This window comes from Pelophylax lessonae, assembly GCF_965119305.1.
Source record: "Pelophylax lessonae genome assembly, chromosome: 4".
NCBI classification, from domain to species: domain Eukaryota; kingdom Metazoa; phylum Chordata; class Amphibia; order Anura; family Ranidae; genus Pelophylax; species Pelophylax lessonae.
In genome coordinates, this window is record NC_138771.1 from 502,066,466 (window position 1) to 502,089,386 (window position 22,921).

At 42.0% G+C, this 22,921-nt stretch overlaps 1 protein-coding gene across 1 annotated transcript in view; it reads left to right on the forward strand.

Annotated features, from left to right (window-relative positions):
- LOC309553865 (poly(3-hydroxybutyrate) depolymerase-like) overlaps positions 1 to 22,921 on the forward strand; it is a gene marked incomplete at its 5' end in the record, with an annotated part of 61,697 nt that overhangs the window by 24,797 nt on the left and 13,979 nt on the right. Inside the window, 5 exons of the mRNA XM_082255344.1 lie at positions 4,053 to 4,250; positions 6,610 to 6,701; positions 6,789 to 6,899; positions 12,214 to 12,246; positions 22,143 to 22,251. Of these exons, the coding sequence (XP_082111470.1) occupies positions 4,053 to 4,250; positions 6,610 to 6,701; positions 6,789 to 6,899; positions 12,214 to 12,246; positions 22,143 to 22,251 (543 nt within the window). The remainder of the gene's footprint in view (positions 1 to 4,052; positions 4,251 to 6,609; positions 6,702 to 6,788; positions 6,900 to 12,213; positions 12,247 to 22,142; positions 22,252 to 22,921) is intronic.

Consider the following 22,921-nt stretch of genomic DNA (forward strand, 5'->3'; position numbering starts at 1 on the left):
GCCTTTGGCGGGAAGCATTGTCCAAGAAGGGAGGTCGCGGCTGCCTCCTCTTCTGCAGCAGTTGGTGATGGTCATAGGCATTTGGCCTGGTGCACCTACAGTGCGGAGCTGAACCCAGAGGTCCAGGAGTACTGACTGAGGAGTTGGGGCACTGCGAGACTCTGGAAAAACAGTACCTTGAGTACAGAGGATCTTGCCCAGGGGTCTGCCCAGGAAGTGGACCACTCCAGGTAGTGCAGTCAATGGACGGGTGTCGGCTAGTACAGAGAAAGGGGGTACTGGGGGAATACCCTGAAGAGAAACACAAATAGGAACCTCATCTTCATTCAAGTGGCAGGATGAAGTAGCGGCCTTGCCGCATTCTCAAGTTAGAAGTCCTCTGAAATATGAATAGTTAACAGTTGGAGTATCCCACTCATCCCTTCTCCCATCCCAATTTAAATAAAACCACAAAAACAACAACCCCTGGACTGATCATTGACTGAGCCAATAACTTAAAGTGTTAAGTTTTCTGCAAAAAGTTGCTACGGGTAACCCAAGGGAATCCCTACAGTGTAATTTCCAGCAGTCCTCTAGGCAGCAGTGCTACACTTAAAAAAAAACACTGTATGTGGACACAGTTCACTCTGCCATCCAAAGATGCAAGGTAAAGCTCTATCATGCAAGAAGAAGCCATATCTAAACACGATCCAGAAATGCTGTCCTCTTTTCTGTGCTCGTTTAAAATGCTTTGTTGCAAAGTGAGAAACTGTTCTGTAGTCAGACAAATCAAAATTTACATTCTTTCTGGCATCTATATGTCCATGTCTTTCAGACTAAAAAGGAGAGGGGCCTGCTGGCTTGTTATCAGTGCTAATTTCAAAAGCCTGCATCTCTGATGGTATGGGGGTTCATTAGTGTTTATGGAATAGGCAGCTTGCACATCTGGAAAGGCACCATCAATGGTGAAAGCTATTGGGCAGCACAGTGGATAATTGGTTAACACTTCCACCTAGCAGCACTAAGGTCATTGGTTCAAATCCCAACCATGGCACTATCTGAACAGAGATTGCATGTTCTCCCTATGCACATGTGGGTTTCCTCCCACACTCCAAAGACATGCTGGTAGGTTAATTAGCTCCTGTCTAAATTGGCCCTAGTGTGTGTATGTATGAATGTGAGTTAGGGACCTTAGATTGTAAGCTCCTTGAGGGCAGGGACTGTTGTAAATGTAAAGCACTGTGTAAATTGACAACATTATATAAATACCTGTAATAAATAAAGGTCCAGGTTTTAGATCAACATATGCTCCCATCCTGATACCATCTTTTTCAGGGAAGGCCTTGCATTTTTCAGCAGGAAAATGCTAAATCGCATACTGCCAACAACATGGCTTCATAGTAGAAGAATCCAGGTACCTAACTGGCATGCCTGGAGACTAGACCTTTCACCAACTGAAAATATTTGATGCATCATGAAACGAAAAATACGACAAAGAAGACCCAGGACTGTTGAGCAGTTAGAATCCTATATCAGGCAAGAATGGGACAACATTCCTCTCCCAAAACTCCAACAACTGGTCTCCTCAGTTCCCAGATGTTTACAGAGTGTTATATACAGAGAGCACAATTTGGGGCAAGCATGGGGATTTTAATGATACCGTACTAAGACCAATAACATTCAATTGCTCCACTGTCTGCCTGCTCCACCGTCCGCCTTGTCATTTTCCTGCCTGCCCTCCTTGATGGTAGGTGTAGCCTACTCATATAATAATTATTATTTGTTTGTTTTTCACTAAATTGCCCTGTTATCACCATTATATAATATGCCATTATCGTACATTTTTATATGTAGCACTGCCCTCATGGGGGCTGCTAGTTAGCGGGTGTTCCTCTGTACTCACCTGACCCTGAGAACCTTCCAACCCACCTGACACAATTCTGCCATGACAAGTATATTCTCCAAAGGACACACTGACACAATGAAAGTACCGTCTGGTTATTTTACTTAAATAGAAAAACAGGTATAACTTGGTAGTAGAAGAATGTATTAATTTCAGTCTAGCAAACCCCACCAAGCTCAGTGGAGTCTAACAGACTGACACAATATGAATACAAAAGGTCAATAAATAATATCAAACATCATTGATAATACAACCAAATAGAATGTCAGCAACTTCTGTCAATACTATTGCGGTGTAGAATAGCTATGGCCTAAATAAGAGACCTCTGAAATCACTCCAGCTATTACTGGTCCTAACTGATATTAACTCTAATTACTGTAACTAAACATGTTTAAAGCAAACAAATGCTGAGCTCCCTCTCCTAGCCAGGCCTTGCTATGTCTTCGCCGGCAGTTGGAGCTCTTATCACTGTTCACTGTGATATTTGTAATCCCAGGGTAGTAATATGTGTAATCCTCTCTGCAGTCAGTGTGCTATTAAGGGAGAATTATACTTGCGATTAGGATTGCACCAGGCACTCTTCCACTTGACAGTGTCCACATGTGACAATCCTGTGACAGGAAACGATACGCCCTCCCACGCTCTGGCATCTGGGAGTGATCGATACTTGGCTGTCCCGGTCAGTCAGCTCAGCTTCCACCCACTCTCCTCTCAGCTCCACTAAATCTGCTACCGCTGTGTAGTCACCAGCATCCACACCCCTGAGGATGGACTCTGCTCTCACTAGGCCACATGCACAAGGCCTCAACCACCATCAGTGTCCCGACACACCTCTCAGGCTGGTCTGCACTTGCTGATTCCTGGAAGCAAGAGAACCCACGTCCGGTGTAGCAGATAGATTTATAGGCTTTCCCATGATCCTTCGCTCTCTCAAAGCTCCCTGCGAGTATAGTTCCTTCAGCAGTCCAAACAACGGCTTACATTGGGTCTCGAACTAACTCTCCCACAATCCAATTCCTCTGCTTCCTGCGAAAGCCGATCCTCTTCTGTAAGCAGCCTTAAAGGGGCATTCCAGCAACATCAATTATAACGGTAAACCTGAACATAAGTATATATCTGCAACATGTGTATATGTATATATATATATATATAGTAGTCCAGTCCCGGCTACATATAGATTTTTTGACTACTCAGTTGTTTGGAGGTCTTCTGTTTGTTTGTTGCCTCCATGCCTGCCCGGGGGAGATTATACATTGTGATGCTCTTCTGTTGTTTGATTAGCTGGTGGTAACTGTTTTTATGAGGTAGGGACTTCTTGGCTGCACAGCACAAAAAATAATATATATATATCTTTCTGATTTATATTTTTGTCCAATATAGAGATTATTGACTGAATTTATTGTTTATTCAATTTTCCCTCCTTTTTTGTATTATAGTTTATGTATGTTTTCTATTACTGCACCACACCACGCCCCTGATAAAGCGGATCCCTGCGAAACATGTTGGGTATTATGGGAACTACAGTAGTCATATTTACCTGACTTACCACTGAGCCAGGGATTGTATGATCTTGTGGTATGACCCTACTGGTGTAGTTTGTGAATTAACTGTATTGAATTTTGGTTCACACAACTGTGTACACATATACTCTTGGATTGTGTTTTTTGTGTTTCTTGTTTTTATATATATTTCTTTGTAATACAATTTCAAAAACATTTTTATACAAATATTAGTCCTCAATTGAATGTTATTGGTCTTGGTACGGTACCATTAAAATCCCCATACTTGCCCCCAATTGTGCTCTCTATATATATATTGCTTTTTTGGGATGTGGGTACCTGTACATTTTTTAATACTCTTTGTCTGAGCTCCTTCTAATTCTCTCTGTTTACAGAGTGTTGTTAAAAGAAGAGAGGATGCTACACTGTGGTCAACATGGTCCTGTCCCAACTTTGAGATATGTTGCTGCCATCAATTTCAAAATTACCTTATTTTTTTCATTTTCTCAGCTTAAACATTTTCACGTTTTCTATTCTATTTGCATTGTCACAACATTTTGAAATTGGAGTTGTATTTACTTGCAAGTTACACACAAAGTCAATAAAAAAGGTGTTGCTACAATTTTCAACAAAGTTCAGCAATAATACATTTTTTTCTCATGTAAACGCAGGACCTTATTACTGTGCAACCGGATATTTGGCCTCCGCAACCACCACCTGCATGTTATTCCCCAGCAGCATCAATATGAATAACCTCTTCTCCAAGGCTGAGAGTTATGCAAGCAGCTCCCTCATTGATCCTTTATCAAACCTCCAAAGTGATAAAGTCTTCATCTATTCTGGAACCAAGGATTCTGTAGTGGCTCCTGGTAAGCTTACAAAAAGTACTAAGATAATAATGCAAGAAAGAAACAGTATGTTGAAACTTTTGTTCTATATATTAAAGGGTAACTCCACTTTCGTGGGAGATAAAAATTGTAAAGAAAGAATAAATAATATAGCGTATACAATTGCGGCACAAATCATATTGTGATTGAATGTTATTCAAAATTACTTTTCCTTTTCAATCTGCAGCCATTGTAATTTTCTAAAAATACAATGCAATATGGCCACCTGGAGCTGTTCTGTATGCAGAATGTGTACTGTCCACACCCCAGAAACATCATTTCCTGCTTGTGTGATTGGCTTACCAATTTTCCCAGAAGTCTGCCTAAGATGCATGTCAGATTTCTGGCATCCCCTGCAACAAAAATGTCCAGCTTTAAGCTGGATACACACTATCCAACTTTTGTGGTTAGATTTCCTTCAGATTTATCTTTTCTATGTAGTGCAAGGGCCTGCCAGATTGCATACAAATTGAAAGTGTTTAGGTTTGACCTCATATTATATGGTTTTGGTAAGTCTAAAGGAAAAAGTCTTCAGAAAATCTTATAGTGGGTATGGCCCATTAGTCTGTAGGGTTCCATATTGAGCTGGCCCACCCTTTGCAGCTATAACAGCTTCAACTCTTCTAGGAAGGCTGTCCACAGGTTTAGGAGTGTGTCTATGGGAATGTTTGACCATTTTCCAGAAGCGCATTTGTGAGGTCAGGCACTGATGTTGGCCGGGAAGGCCTGGATCGCAGTCTCTGCTTTAATTCATCCCAAAGGTGTTCTATCGGGTTGAGGTCAGAACTCTGTGCAGGCCAGTCAATTTCCTCCACCCCAAACTCGCTCTTTATGGACCTTGTTTGTGCACTGGTGGGCAGTTATTCTGGAACAGGAAGGGGAAATCCCCAAACTGTTCCCACAAAGTTGGGAGCATGACATTTTCCAAAATGTCCTGGTATGCTGACGTCTTAGGAGTTCCCTTCACTAAAATGAACCCCTGAAAAACAACCCCACACCATAATCCCCCCTCCACCAAATGATTTGGACCAGCACACAAAGCAAGATCCATAAAGACATGAATAAACGAGTTTGGGTTGAAGGAACTTGACTGGCCTGCACAGAGTCCTTACCTCAACCCAATAGAACAATTTGGCATGAATTTGAGTGGAGACTGCGAGCCAGGTCATCTCGTCCACTTCAGTGCCTGACCTCACTAATGCACTTCTGAAAGAATGGTCAAACATTCCCATAGACACTCCTAAACCTTGTGGACAGCCTTCCCAGAAGAGTTGAAGCTGTTATAGCGGCAAAGGGTGGGCCAACTCAAATATTCAACCCTACAGACTAAGACTGGGATGGCATTGAAGTTCATGTGTGTGTAAAGGCAGGTGTCCCAATATTTTTGGTAATATAGTGTACTTTCACTAGAACTAAAAGTCATGGGAAAATCCAAAATGTTAGGCTGTCCTCAAAGCAGGAGGGGAAATCTTCCAACCTGGACACTTGTTTCAGTGTCAAAAGAACCCTGGACAAAGCCATGAGCCAATACTGCAAGACTAAGGGTCGTTTTACACGGGCGCAACCACTGACGGAGTCTGTTTTGCTCAGCGGGGGATGGATCCGCCGATCCCCGCTGAGCAGGCGGATGACAGCTCCAATCTGTGTGCGGAGACGGAGCTGTTAGATCCCCGCTGTTCTCTATGGGGAGATCGGATGAGAACGGACTGCCTGTCCGTTCTCATCCGATCCCATCCACCAGACGGATGGAAAATAGGGTTTCCATCCGTCCGGATTTCACGGACAGGATTGGATCGGAGAGCAGCGGGTGTCAGCGGACATGTCACCGCTGACATCCGCTGCCCCATAGGGATGCATGGAGCATCCGATGCGGTCCACCTGAAAAACTGACAGTCGGATCAGATCGGATCGCCTGTGTGAAAGGACCCTTAATGCACCTATTGACATCTCCATTAGATTAATGACAGATGTAGCCTTGGGGACTTTCTGTACATTTAACAGTCAAGTTAAATAAATAAAAATCCTTTAGTTCACTCTGTTCATTCTAAAATCAGGAATCCACATTTTTTGGTTTAGTCAGTTCTGTTACCTATGAAAGATGTGGGCTGTGGCCAATTCTTTACACTGTTGGAATACCAGTGAGTCGACGCACTGGACACCTTTGCTTTTTCTTTAGTTTTGTTGACATGCATCACTTTCATGGGGGCAGTTCCCATTTATTTGTACTGTTACCTATGAAATCTATGTCTACATAGAGTTGCAGCTGAAAACTGAAAGCAGGCATTCAGTGGTCTAATGCAATTATAATTCCTATCCATATGCGTTTTTCTGTGCGTTGCAGGCGTGGTGAAGAAACAGGAGGAGTTTTACCGAAGATACACTAATGCTGAAAACATTAAGACTGTCTACAATATAGTAGCACAGCATGGCATGGTGAGGGTCCCTAATTATTAACCAATGGGATTTTATGGTGATTTTATTCATTACTCTACAATGAAGTAATGCATCTTCTATTTACAGCCTACTGATTTTTACGGAGGGTCCTGCGGATTAACTAATCTCCAATATATCAACAACTGCAATTACAACGGTGCCTACGAGGCTTTGAACCACATCTATGGCGGGCTCCAGGTGAGATGGGATTACGGGAAGCTGAAAATATTTATCGATATACATGTTTAGGTTCCTCTTCCTATCCTCTCATGAGTTAACGTATCATAAACAACCACCATCTTTTTAGATGTTAGAATACTAATTTTAATCTTGTTTTCATACTTTGTTGCATCTCAGTGCAACTGATCTCCTGTGGCCTCTTTGCAGTCACGTCCTGTCTACATGTATTCCAGCAATGGTGGAATGTTATTTTTTTTAGGATAGCGTTTCCTGATAGCGACAACATTGGACCATCCCTGCTTAATATGTGTTGAAATGGCCAAAAAGCCCATGTGACAGGGTGTAAATGAAGGAGCACCATTGGGAGACAGGGACAGAGCGTAGTCACAATGGGGTTGATTTACTAAAACTGGAGAGTGCAAAATCTGGTGCAGCTGTGCATGGTAGCCAATCAGCTTCTAACATCTTGTTCCGTTATGCTTTGACACATATGTAGCACCCTCCGAGGTAGGTGCTAGAGAGAGAGTATAGTTTTTGGCTCTGTCTGCCTATCAGAGGAGCAGCAGGCAAATCTATATTGCTTTCTGCCTACCAGAGAGCAGGATCCGTGAGTTAGGTCTGCTCAGTGTGCTCAGTGTGTGGGTCTAGATAGTGTTTTCACACTGGTCCAATAGGGAGGCATGATGGACAGTGGGAGGAAACCTGACCAATGGGTACACAGGCTTTGATACAATCCCAGTGATTGGCAGAGATCGGCTGTCTCGTTGCATTCTGGGATACTGATAAAAGCCAGGAGCACATGTGCTGCAAGGTCTTTGGATGGAGAGCAGAGTCCCGGAGAGAGGGTGGCGGCTGCTTCCTCCTCTGTAGCAGTGGCACGTGGTCACAGGCAGTCGGCCTGGGGACCAGAGGAAAGAAACTGAACCCAAAGGTCTAGGAGAACTGACTGGAGGGGTAGAGACACTGGAGACCCATGAAAAAAAAGGTATCGTGAGTACAGGGGATTGTGTCTAGGGGACTGACCTGAGAGGGGGCCACCCCGGTATAGTATAGTCAGAGGACGGGTGTTAGTCTGTGGAGTGAAAGGGGATACTAGGCAGGTATCCTGAAGATAATCTAGCCAACTAAGTCGTCTTTATTAGGGATGATTCGACCAGAACACCCGAACTTCCCGAAAGTTTGGGTCCGGATTCCAGAACCCCATTGAAATCAATGGGAACCGAACTTCGGTAATCAAAAAACACCATTTTGAAGCCATAAAACCCAATAAATGCCCCTAAAAAGTGACTAGGGTTCTGGGTCATGCCCCAGGGACTATTAATCATACAAAAAAAAAGTTCTTAAAAAATTGTCGTTTTTGATAGAGAGCCAATTATTGAAAAAAATATTGGAAAAAAAATGAGATTTCTTTGGGTTTAGTGTCTGGGGGGGGGGGGGGGGTCTAAAAAGTGTACCTGTGAAGTTTCAGCTCTGTAGCATGTCCAGAACCAGAAAAAAAAAAGATTGTTTGTCTTAGAATTGCAGTAGAGCAGGGATAGGGCTCTGCTATTTTCACACCTGGCCGTTTTTGTTGCAGGCGTTTATTGGGCTTTTTGTTGACGTCTTTGGAGGCAGGCATGACATCTGAACTTCTGTGTAGGGGTATATATACACACACACATATATATGTATATATACACATACACACATATAGGTGTGAAAGTAGCGGAACCCTATGCCTGCACTAATGAAATTATTTGCAGGGATGTGGCTCCGCTCCTATCACACCTATATGTGTGTATGTGTATATATACATATATGTGTGTGTGTGTATATATACCCCTACACAGAAGTTCAAATGTCATGCCTGCCTCCACAAAAAAGCCCAATAAACGACTGCAACAAAAACGGCCAGGTGTGAAAGTAGCGGAGCCCTATCCCTGCTCTACTGCAATTCTAAGACAAACTATCTTTTTTCTATGGCGGTCACCCTGACATGGAAGAGTTTGGTTACCCTGCCATAGCAGTCAGAGTCAGTTTACCCTACACTACACTAGGGTCCCCTTACACTTAACACTTTCCCTACAGAAACTAGATTATTGAATCTAACTATAGTGGAAAATAGTACCCTAACTACACTAGATATCCCTTTCCTCACACTAATAATTGCTAAATGACACTTTTGAAGCAGGAGTAACAGAACTGCTTCCACTCTCTTCCACAGCCCTGTATTACAGTACTAGAGATTTGGCGGGGCTATGTTATATACTGGGGGCGTATTCACTACTGATTGGCCTCTGGACCCCCTAGTCACTCCAATCACATTCCTAGCATCCTCCTGCCCCCTCAATTGGCTTTTACTAATGTTTCTGGTCCAATCACAGTCTTTTAAAGCCCAGTTCCTGTCCTATTGCATTTTGGTCGGTTCTGGTTGCCGAAAAAAGTTTGGAATTCGGCCGAATTTCGAACAGTCAATGTTCGTGTCGAACCGATGGTCGACCTAAACCTTTCGATCATCCCTAGTCTTTATAGAGACTTAACCTAAATTCATCTAGTGGCAAGGTGAATCTGCAGCCGGGCTGCATCTTCAGACAGGAGCCCTCATCCATTGTGAAAAGTTCAATCTGGAGTATCCCACTCTTCCCTTCTCCCATCCCTATTTAAAATAAAACACCAAAAACAACTACATACCCCTGGACTGTTCATTGACTGAGCCAAGAAGTAAAGTGTTAATCTGTGAATGCCAGTGTTGTTAACGGCAACCCAGGAGGACCCGAGAATGTAATATCCAGCAGTCTTTAAGGGGGCAGTGCTACACATATAACCTGGAAGCGGTTTGGTTAATATGCAGAGCTGCATCAGATTTTGCACTCTCCAGTTTTAGTAAATCCCAATGTAACAGGAAGTGCCTATACAAGAACCTTCATGACTGGATTACCAGAGATTATTTTATTGAAAGCTACAGATTCATAAACTTTGAAAAGCTTATTTGCAGGCTTTTAAGCTTTAAGAAAGTTTTAGTTTACGTCTAGGTAAGATGTTTACATCTAGTTTAAGATATCTATGTTAAAAGCTTGTTTTTTTCAGTTTAGTGACTGTTCTTCACTGCTCCTATTATCACAATACAAATCTTTGATGTCCCAATTCACTAGCTGAATTATGAGGCATATTGCATATTTAGGTTTCTCCCACCAGTTATTCAGGAATATTGCTGATTGCGCTATCTGGCCAAACAAAAGTGAAATATAGTTTGTATGTTGTTGTTTTTAAAATTGCAGTACAGGCACAGCATGAATAAAGCATAGATATTAGGGGTAGAATGATATTGTTTTTTCAGGGCCGATACCAATACTGATTTTTCGGTTGCTTTTCAGGCTTTTAGTCGATATCAGGTGCCAATATTCTGTACATAAGGGCTCGTTATTCACACCATACCTGCATGAAAACTGATGCGAAAACCGCACAGATTTCACTTGCAGAGATATCTGCAGGTGGCTAGCTGGCTGGCACCCTGCTGTGGCTGGCTGGCTGGCTGGCACCCTGCTGTGGGTGGGTGACTGGCTGGCACCCTGCTGTGGGTGGGTGGGTGGCTGGCACCCTGCTGTGGGTGGCTGGCTGACACCCTACTGTGGGTGGCTTGCTGGCTGGCACCCTGCTGTGGGTGGGTGGGTGGATGGCTGGCAGTGGCTGGCACCCTTCTGTGGGTGGATGGGTGGCTGACTGGCACACTGTTGTGGGTGGGTGGCTGGCACCCTGCTGTGGGTGGGTGGCTGGCTTGTATCCTGCTGTGGGTGGGTGGCTGGCTGGCTGGCACCCTTCTATGGGTGGGTGGCTGGCTGGCACCCTGCTGTGGGTGGTTGACTGACTGGCACCCTGCTTTGGGTGGGTGGCTGGCTGGCACCCTGCTGTGGCTGTGTGGCTGGCTGGCACAGTGCACCCTGCTGTGGGAGTGTGGGTGTCTGCTGGCTGGCATGTCCTCTCTGGTCCAGTTCCACCGTTCCGTGGCGTGCACTGTCCAAGGGGTGGGAGGCGGTGGCCTTTGCCCTATCCAGGTAGAAGAAGCCAGAACGCAGTCAGACTGCCAGAACGTTTGCCAGCCCAGTGCACAGAGGCACAACATACGTAATGATGATGTGTGCGTGTGCCACGCGCCTCTGCACACTGAGTCTTGGCATCTTCTACCCCGGCCAATGATATAGTGGGCCCCAAAAAGATGGTCGCTGCGGCAGGGGGAGACCAATATCGGTAATATCGTTAAGTTTGTGACTGATACCGATTATTAAAAAATTTGAATATCGGCCCCCAATAATCGGCCTGCACTGATAATTGGCCAACTCCTAATAGATATTTTACATCTCAATAGTATTTTGGCGATCAATGGCTTCTGAGTTACAGAATTTTATCTTTAAAGTGGAACTTCACTTTCTCGATCATCATTGATTATTTTTAATCCTCATGCTGCTAGGATTAGTAAATGGATAGGAAAATATTCTTATCATATTTACTTTTTTTTTTTTACATTTCTTCAGTTACTTCCTGATTTCTTGCCTAGGTAAATAATGTCATATACCCCAGGAGTCTTCAGGAGAGGAGGAGAGATTTTCTCAACTAAGCACACTCTCCTGCATGCATGCTTAAGCTAAGGGCAGGTGGATTCCAGGAATTAAATGCTACATGAATCACCTTACCTTACTCAAGATGGTCCTGGCCCTGGCCCTGGGGACATTTTTCAAAGTAATTTCTCAACAAAATAAAGCATGGATGAATGGGGGAGTTTGTTTTGAATACTAAAAAGGAATTAAATAATGTTTTTTGTTTATGGTGCCCAGATGCAGTGAATATCCACTTTAAAGTGGTATAAAACTTTAAATTAAAATTGCTAATGCACATCAGCTCAGAGTTCATGTACAGCACCGATCTGTGCCGTGGTGATGTGCCTTCCTTGGTCATTGACAGAGTGACATCATGGCAGCCTGGTCCCTCTAGTGGCCAGTGCTGGAGGGTACACTATGACAGGTAAGCTAATATGTGCCTAACGTGGTTTAATACTGTACTGCTTTAAATCCAATAAATGAAAGGGGAAGGCCAAGGAAATCAGGCTGCGAAGGAAAGAGATAGATAAATCTGGACATCCTCAAACCAGCAAATGAGGTGGGCTCTGACTGCAGCTTCTTTTTTCAATAAAATTCTTTATTTAATATGGTTTCTATTGCACACTGTGACAAACTCACAGTTTGCAGTAAAATCAGAATAAACAATTTCCGTGCAGAAGTGGATACTGTACAATATTGCACAACAATGGTAAGGATGGAGGTAAGAATATAAATGACTTACACTTTTCTTTCACTTACAGAAACCAAGCCCTGGAGCAGCTCTTACTGGAGAGGTAAGAGAAATAATTTGCAAACAAATAATGCCAACTTAAAAATAAACATTTTTTGGATAGAGTGGGGAAGGGCTAGACCGATTTCAGGTTTTTCTTACTGTCTGTTTCCTGTTGGTGGGAAAGCTCATTACTTCCTATGTAGTTACTGGCCTAAAGCTGGTCATAGATGACTGTTTTTTTTATCACTCAGCCAGCAGGCTGATTGAAAAAAATGGAACAGATTTCCCCCATCCATCTCGCTGATTCTTCCTGCTGCGCTATTGCATTCTGACAGTGGGGCTTAAAATACACTGATTAGCGCTGCAGACGATTGGTGAAAATATACCAACAGTCCTGTTGGAGAGGAGACGATCATTACATAGTTATAGTTAGTCAGGTTGAAAAAAGTCCATCTGGCTCAATCAATTACAAAAAAAAAAACAGAATTGAAACCCCAATCATACAATCCCATATACACAATCCTATACAGGCAGTTGATCCAGAGGAAGGCGAAAATAAACTCCAGCAAAGCATGATCCAATTTACTACAGCAGGGGGAAAAAAATCCTTCCTGATCCCCCGAAAGGCAATCGGATATTCCCCGGATCAACTTTACCTATAAATATTAATACACATTTATATTAAGTACACCCAGGAAAGAATCCAGGCCTTTTTTAAAGCAATCTAGTGAGCTGGCTAGATCCACATCTGGAGGGAGTCTATTCCATATTTTCACAGCTCCTATGGTAAAGAATCCTTTCCGTAACTGGAGACGAAATCTGTTTTCCTCTAGACGTAAAAAGTGCCCCCTTGTACTCTTTGTTGACCTTAAAGTGAACAACTCAACGCCAAGTTCACTATATGGACCCCTTATGTATTTATACATGTTGATCATATGCCCCCTTAATCTCCTCTACTCAAGAGAGAATAAATTCAGTTCTTCTAATCTTTTCTCAAAGCTGAGCTCCTCCATGCCTCTTATCAGTTTGGTTGCCCTTCTCTGCACTTTCTCCAGTTCCCCGATATCCTTTTTAAGAACCGGTGCCCAAAAGTGAACTGCAAATTCCAGATGAGGTCTTACTAATGATCTGTACAGGGGCAAAATAATATCTCTCTCTCTCTGGAGTCCATGCCTCTGTTATTACAATAAAGGACTTTGCTTGCTTTGGAAACCGCAGCTTGACATCGCATGCTATTATTAAGCTTATGATCTAAAATAACACCCAGATCCTTCTCCGCTATGGATTCCCCCAGTTCTACTCCATCTAGTATGTATGATGAATGAATATTCTTAGCCCCCCGAATGCATAACTTTACATTTATCAACATTAAACCTCATTTGCCACATAGTTTCCCAATGAAACAGTGCATTGAAGTCGGCTTGTAAATTGGAGACATCCTGTAAAAAAGTTATAAGAAGAAATTCCCCTATCTGCAGGATTTTTTAGGCACATAAGTAGAATCATTCAAAGATTATATAGAAATATACAGTTTATTAGGTGAACAAACATAAAATATAAGTGATAAAAACATTACAGGCAATGTACATTCATCAAGAATACAACCATAACCATAAGATGATAAGAACCAAATGTCCAATATATTTCGGAAAATCAATTTCCTTCTTCAGGGACGGTTCAAAAATGGGAATGTTCTGACAACAAAAACGACAATATAATTAGGCCTATTATATATATAGTGAAGATATTCATCACATAACGTATACATAATATATTGTAGGCATAGTATCATGTGAATACATACATTATTACATGTTAGTTAAATAGTGATTTATATGTCTGTTTAGGTTGAAAGAAAACAACACTTACATGGTTGATCTTGCGATATGTGTAGAGCCTGTAGGGTGGTTAAAAACAGAGCTAATTCATCGCATATGTGGATCCACCATCAGAGATTTAAATATCCCATAAGTTGGGGAGATGAGTATATTAGATTGAATTGTGGGGTAATTTAGATAGGGCCCCCATCTTCTCCAAACTCCCTGTGGCCACCTGAAGTCCCAATGGTTGGCCGCAGCACCAGCGAACTGACAAAGTGGACCAACTATAAAAAAAGTAATAGATGTGAAATTTATTGGAGTTGGTATAATGCTCCAAGGTCATTGAAAGATATCTGGATATTAAAGTATTTTCCAGAGTAGACTATGAGGAAATATAGAGAAAGGTGGTTACCTGTCTGTTGTTAAGCGTAGCGTATCCACATATGGAGATTTAGCTGACACGACTGGAAAGTGTGAAAATGAGCTAAAATGTGGAGCTATAAGTATTTATCTTAATTGGTCGAATTGTCCGCAGCTGGTGCTTAGCCATACGGGGCTTCCTGGATCACAAACGCCAGGGCAGCCCCGCTGTGGAAAGCGTATGACTTCGTCATGACGCTAGGCGGAACCGGAAGTGGCGTCTGCGTTCCACCGGCACGGGTCGTGTAACCGAAAGCAGAATGCCGCATCCGGTTCCCGATTGGCCAGGCCCGCCCATGTCTGCAGAGAACTGCAGTGGGCGGCGCCGGTCAAAGACAACGAACGCCATTGGGCGATCTGTCTCCCCGTGCTGGGGTGGCCACAGAGAAGGAGAAGAAGGGCAGAAGGGGGCATAGTATTAAATGTCTTATAACGGTCACCTAGATTTTGTGCCATTTTCGATGGATCAAACATGTTGCAATGTGTGTCTTATTTTCCCAAATATATCCCCAAAGATAATGTAAAAATTACTCCTTTAAGACAGGGTTTGATCGAACAAAAATTCACTGTGGTGGAGAATCACATGCAGCGAGAATATAGTCCGAAATTAACCACTCCTTTAACAACTGTATAAGAAAACTAGTATATAATGTATATCATAAGTGTGAATAATAGACATCAGACATTGAGAATAAACAATAATATTGTAAAATACAGAATGAGGACAAAATAATTCTATTTCTCCATCCCTCCCGATGAGAACCCCTCAAGAAAGGGTTTGAATGACATGACTCCATTGAGGCCAGGAGGCTCAGTGGCTTTTAGGGAATGTATCCACCTCAGCTCAAGCTGAGATTTTTAGAGGAGAGGATGGTACCCTACATAGTGAGCTTTACCGTAAGCCCACGGCGGGAAATACCATCCTCTGTGGCTCAAGTTTCCATCCTGAGCCACTTATCCGGTCAATCCCAATAAGTCAATATTTGCGCCTAAGGCGCAACTGCAGCGATTTACAGTCTTTTCAACTCGCTGCAGACGACTTGCGCGAAAGATTGACACGAAGAGGATACTCTAAAATGTCTCTTAAAAAGGCATATAAAAGGGCCCTCTTTAGTGATAGACGGGAACTTCTCAATCCTTCCAGACACAATAATACTAATGAGAAAAATAACATCAGGATAATTACCCCCTACATGTATCAACACAATAAAATCAAAAAAATAGTGACAAAACACTGGCACCTACTCACGTCCGATCCTATACTAGGACAATACCTATCTAACACACCAGGTTTTACCTACAAAAGAGCTCCGGCACATGACAAGCTCGTCCAGAGTGAATTCAGCAATAGTGACACAACGTGCTGTAAATATAAGGGTACTTACATTTGTGGTTCATGCCACTATTGTGGATACATGTTGACTAACAAATTTCCCAGTTTACCTAATGGCCAAACTTTTAGGGCACGACATTTTGCAAACTGTCGTATGATTGGTGTCATCTATTTACTTCTATGTACATGCGGATGCTTCTACATAGGTAAAACAAAACAGGAGTTCTGGCGACGCGCATACCGACATATCCTCAGTATGCGCAAGCCAGACCCAGAGCTTCCTCTGGGTCGCCATGTGAAATTAGTCCATGGGGGTAAATTTCCCAAAATCAAATTCCTCATTCTAGATCGTATCCACCCCAGCTCCAGAGGAGGAGGTAATGATTAAGCACAAGATGTATGTGTGAAACGCGTCTACGAGACTTTATGCTGGTGTCTTTGGTGTCATCACTTGCAACTTTTTGGAAATAAAGGTATTTGAAACCTATTGGAATCCCTGGATGTGCGGCTAATTCGTTTCCTACAAGTGTTCCCACGGAGGGGGGCCGGGGCCAGCACTCTATTGGATATCCTATCTCCTGGCAATCACCACACAATATACACCTGGAGCAGTGTCTTTCTTTTCTTCAGTATCCAGAGGAGGAGACTGGAATAAAAGTCTCCTCCAGCTTGAGCTGAGGTGGATACATTCCCTAAAAGCCACTGAGCCTCCTGGCCTCAATGGAGTCATGTCATTCAAACCCTTTCTTGAGGGGTTCTCATCGGGAGGGATGGAGAAATAGAATTATTTTGTCCTCATTCTGTATTTTACAATATTATTGTTTATTCTCAATGTCTGATGTCTATTATTCACACTTATGATATACATTATATACTAGTTTTCTTATACAATTGTTAAAGGAGTGGTTAATTTCGGACTATATTCTCGCTGCATGTGATTCTCCACCACAGTGAATTTTTGTTCGATCAAACCCTGTCTTAAAGGAGTAATTTTTACATTATCTTTGGGGATATATTTTGGAAAATAATACACACATTGCAACATGTTTGATCCATCGAAAATGGCACAAAATCTAGGTGACCGTTATAAGACATTTAATACTATGCCCCCTTCTGCCCTTCTTCTCCTTCTCTGTGGCCACCCTGGCACGGGGAGACAGATCGCCCAATGGCGTTCGTTGTCTTTGACCGGCGCCACCCACTGCAGTTCTCTGCAGACATGGGCGGGCCTGGCCAATCGGGAACCGGATGCGGCATTCTGCTTCCGGTTACGCGACCCTTGCCGATGGAACGCAGACGCCACTTCCGGTTCCGCCTAGCGTCATGACGAAGTCATGCGCTTTCCACAGCGGGGCTGCCCTGGCGTTTGTGATCCAGGAAGCCCCGTATGGCTAAGCACCAGCTGCGGACAATTCGACCAATTAAGGTAAATACTTATAGCTCCACATTTTAGCTCATTTTCACACTTTCCAGTCGTGTCAGCTAAATCTCCATGTGGATACGCTACGCTTAACAACAGACAGGTAACCACCTTTCTCTATATTTCCTCATAGTCTACTCTGGAAAATACTTTAATATCCAGATATCTTTCAATGACCTTGGAGCATTATACCAACTCCAATAAATTTCACATCTATTACTTTTTTTATAGTTGGTCCACTTTGTCAGTTCGCTGGTGCTGCGGCCAACCATTGGGACTTCAGGTGGCCACAAGGAGTTTGGAGAAGATGGGGGGCCCTATCTAAATTACCCCACAATTCAATCTAATATACTCATCTCCCCCAACTTATGGGATATTTAAATCTCTGATGGTGGATCCACATATGCGATGAATTAGCTCTGTTTTTAACCACCCTACAGGCTCTACACATATCGCAAGATCAACCATGTAAGTGTTGTTTTCTTTCAACCTAAACAGACATATAAATCACTATTTAACTAACATGTAATAATGTATGTATTCACATGATACTATGCCTACAATATATTATGTATACGTTATGTGATGAATATCTTCGCTATATATATAATAGGCCTAATTATATTGTCGTTTTTGTTGTCAGAACATTCCCATTTTTGAACCGTCCCTGAAGAAGGAAATTGATTTTCCGAAATATATTGGACATTTGGTTCTTATCATCTTATGGTTATGGTTGTATTCTTGATGAATGTACATTGCCTGTAATGTTTTTATCACTTATATTTTATGTTTGTTCACCTAATAAACTGTATATTTCTATATAATCTTTGAATGATTCTACTTATGTGCCTAAAAAATCCTGCAGATAGGGGAATTTCTTCTTGTATCTATATTTAGGGATGTGGCACTTGTTTCTGGATTACCTGCCACGAGCAACTCCTTCTCCTGTAAAAAAGTTATTCCACTGCAAAGCTTGGTGTCATCTGCAAAGACTGAAATGGTACTTTTAATCCCAGACCCTATATCATTTATAAAGATATTAAAAAGTAAGGGTCCCAACACTGAACCTTGGGGTACACCACTGATAACCTTAGACCATTCAGAGTAAGAATCATTATCCACTATTCTCTGAATTCTATCTTTTAGCCAATTTTCTATCCATTTACAAACCGATCTTTCCAAGCCTGTAGACTTTACCTTACACATTAGCCATTAGCATTAGATCAACTCCTTTAGAATGGGAACGGCCATAAATAGATTGAAATTTGCCTGCTCCCTGCTAAATTGGCCAAATTTTGATCCGTCTATAGCCAGGTTAAGACATGGGGGAAATCTCAAGAACTAGGACACAGATAGCCATGAAACTGAACATCGGATCTAACTTTTCCTAACTCTATCAAAGCATAAAGAAATAAGAAGCTTTGACTGTATATATACTCTTGCTGTTTGTCATCAGGTGCTATGAAAGAACTTAATGAAATCCTATTTTACATTGTATGATTAGATTACATTCTATTAGAGTTATCCCACTGTAACAGTTAAAGTAAATGTCAAGGCCAAAAAACAACGCATGCAGTATATCTCTGCAAAACATGCACATTTCCCTGTCCCTTTAAAGAAGCTGCAAGAACAAAACGTACCTGTTCATCTGCCAGAAATGCATTCAGCTCTTAGAGGGCAACTAAAGTTGCAAAGTAAAAGATTGTAAGCAGGCAGACTTTATATTGCAGAAGAGACATGCTATGTCTCTTTGCCAATAAATAAACGTTATTATGAAGAAAGAAAAGAAACTGTGCTTAATTACAATTAAATCAAACCATCCTTCATACAAAAGTGTAAACCAATTAATCAAGCTGCAATCTTGCTGTGAGATATATACTCGACTTACAATTGGAAAAAACAAACGTATCTGCTAGTTTGCAATCTTCTTTTTAATGTACACTTAGCTGTTCGTGCAACTGTAAATTATAAATCATAGATTTCCAGTCTTTTAAAAAACAAAATACCATATTTCAGACTCTGTTTCATTCCTGTTTGGCGTGGCAGTGAGTGTCACAGACATTTCTTAAAGAACAGAAATGCTATAGCAGATCTGTGAGAGGTGCATGTTTCCATAAAAACATGCTGTAGCATATAGTATTGGAGTAATGGAGTAACTGCAGAGTTAACTGGCTCCAGTGATGATTGTTCTCAATTGGCTGGCACTTAAATTGTTGTCCACAAGCTGGAAAATTCCAGTTCAAGGTGAGTGAGGGAGACACAGTTTGGCTGGACAACATGAAATGGAGAGGAGGGAGAGTGTTTAACTCAAGGCTTTCTGACCACGTCTCCGTTTCAGGAATTAGGGACATTCTTTCAGTATGAAAAGGGCTTGTCAGCAGGCTTGGTGGAAGGATCTGCAGTCCAAGGCTTGTGGTAGATTGGACCCCCTGGTTTTGGAATGTAAGGCTTTAGAGAAATGAAAGAAACCCCTTTGGCCTCAGAACAGAGAGGGACCTTTCAAGAATGAGGTCCAGGCTTCTTTTGCTGTGGTAAATGGATGCTTTTACCACCGGCAGAGTTGTATAAAGTACTCGAAACCCATACTTGTTTAAAAGTACAAGTGCTTGATCAAAAAGTGACTTGAGTAGAAGTGGAAGTGCTCAATCAAAAAATGACTTGAGTAGAAGTACTAAAGTATTCAACATTTTTTGTACTTAAGTATTGCAAGTAGTTTTTTTAAAAAATGTTGCTACTCAAGTACTGAAAGTAAAAGTACCAGTAGTTTTGAAAAAAAAATTGCTACTCAAGTACTGAAAGTAAAAGTACAAGTACTGTGTTATGTAGTTATTAAAGAAAGAAGTCAAAAGTTTGAACATCATATTGTTTTTTATTATTTCAAATGCAGCTTTTATTTATGCATACAGTAGCATTTATTTTCGTATGCGCTGATAATACACATGTTTTGAGCTTCATGAAACCTCCCATCTACTGTTCTGGCAGTGGTAATTTTTATAATAGTAACGAGTAACTATGCAGCACAAAAAAAAATATCAGAGTAGAAGTATTGAAATCATTGAAAAAATGTAGTGAAGTAAAAGTGGAAGTAGGAGAAAAAAATTCTACTCTAGGAAAGTACAGATACCGCCTTTCTGTACTTAAGTACAGTAGTGAAGTAGTTCTACTTAGTTACTATACATATCTGACCACCGGTGACATCCCCAATAAACTGATGAGGTTTGGGCCCAATACAGGAGTACTGTTAGCAGTACTATTAGCAGCCCTGAATGAACTGGAAAGATTTTACCAGCCCTAGGGCCACAGAGGAAACCCAGACTAGTGACAGCAGTTGTAGAGGCAGCAGGCTGTTCCGTTTTTATGGTGTATCTCAGTAAAAATCAAAACTGTATTTTTAAGCCTTGGGAAAATAGCAGCTGAATGTTGTTCCTCAGGAATAAAATACATGGAGCAGCGCAAATTATACAAAAAAGCCAAACATCATGTAGACATATGATGACATAAAGTCCATAGTTATATCACAAAGATGCAATTGAATGATCAGCATCGATTGAAACACAGGAAGTGTAATAGAATGTTCAGCCTGTAGTCACTACAAAGTGAATCAGCACACAGCGAAAGTGAAATCCCAGCCACCACACACTGACTCTTACCAGAGGATGGCGGGGGTACAGCAGCAAGCGGTTATGGGACCGCTAAGACCCCCTCAGATCAAAATCTCCAGGGGAAAAAGGGGCGGCTTTAAAAACTCTCCAATCCCCAAAATGCACCGATGGTATAGTGCACAGCAGATAGCCAAATCCTCCTTAGGTGGTTATTAAACCTCACGAATCAGGGAGAGATTAAAAGAAAATAGGCCCATAGTGCATTATCCTTTAAAATCAAACAACTTTTATTCAAGGCATATAGGGTATGCTCCCAGATACATAAAAACGAGCAGATATTATCATCAAAGAGGCAGTTCCGCAGCGATGTGTGGTAGCGTTGTTGTTTCCTATAGACAACCAAAAAGATGGCCGACCTCCGGGGTTTCTGGGTGTGACGCAATGACGTTCGGCTCAGGAATAGGCTCATCTATTAGGGATTAGTGAGACTCCTCATTAGACAAGCATTAGCAGCAAAAGGCTCAAAGGTGGCAAAAGCCGCAGGAGTGTCAGATAGGGGTTTTGGTGGGGAAGGTGTAGAAGCACTTTTACGCCCTATACATTCAGAGGTGACAGCAATCAAAAGTGCAGAAAACCTGCAAAGGTTGCAGAAAACCCCTCCTTGAATAATGCAGAGGAGGGGGCCATGTCCTATAGAGCATGGTGGAGTTTGAGGTAGTCTTCAGTAGGGGACAATGGTCCAGACTGTGGATGTCAGGACCCTGAAGTAGAGCACTACAGGCAGCCCTAGATCTGTTAGTGGATCAAGATAGAGAAGAGGCCCCAATAATGACTCCTTCCTTGCACTTGGGATCCGACATCATGCTACAACCAACAAGAACTGCCAAAAAGAACAACCGAATAGAGAACACCTGGTAAAAACTTTGTAATGCCCCATACACACGTGCAGATTATCTGCAGACTTTTGTCTGCAGACTTACCTTTTCTATGTAGTGCAAGGGCCTGCCTGATTGCATACAAATTGAAAGTGTTTAGGTTTGACCTCATATTATATGGTTTTGGTAAGTCTGCAGACAAAAGTCTGCAGATAATCTGCACGTGTGTATGGGGCATTACTTACAAAACCCACTGTAAATGCAGAAGGGGTGATGGCTGGGATGACCGGGTCATTGTGGGCGGCAGCAAGAGCTAGCTGAGCTAAAAACTATGAGTCACATGCAAAGGAAGCAAACCCCTCAAATAAAAAGCGGTACAATAGTAAGGTAAGCTAGCATGCACATAGGAGTAGTGATGCAGCACATAATTCCTGAGCGTTCTTTTTTCCACCCTGAATTCACCTGTTTCCCCATGTCTCTCTTCTAGTTGATTCTTTTTGACCAGTCAGAATTTTTTAAACCTACTTCCCCCTCCACCTATGGAATGGACACTGCTGGATACGTATACGTCCCTGCTTCCTGCCAGAGCGGAGCACGTAAGTGAAGGCTTCAATTTGTAGACTCCCAGCAAACCAATTTAAATAGAGCCAGTTGCCAATGGGCACCTGTAATAATCCGAATGTCCATTGCTGAATTGGTGTAGCCTCACCTCTCAGGAATTACTTGTTTTTTACTATTTATTTGTAGTCTATCTGTCAAAGTGGAAGGCTGTTCATCTCCAGACTAGCGTTACATAATAGAATACATATAAATAAAGGAAATGGTCTTCCACGGTCCCATGTATATACCTCCATCCCGAATCAATGCAAGAAAAAGAGGGTGCCCTTTGGGTGGGACTTTATATGAGGTATGTACACTCAGTGACCATAGTATTGGAATCGTAAAAGATGACAAATTTTATTGATGCAGTCATATATAAATAGTAACAACAATGATAAAACAGCACAATGGGCATATAGCATATGAACAATACAAAAAAATAATAACAAATAGATATCATGGGTTGCACTCATATATTGTAATAACTCGACGCGTTTCGTGAGTCTTGAGTAAGCTCACTCATCAGGAGTATATATGAGATAGAATATATCTATAAATAAACAGTAAACAACATGTTAGTAAATACAATGAGTGTAACATTCTAACATCCGTATGGAAACTGTTTATTTGTTATTATTTTTTTGTATTGTTCATATGCTATATGCC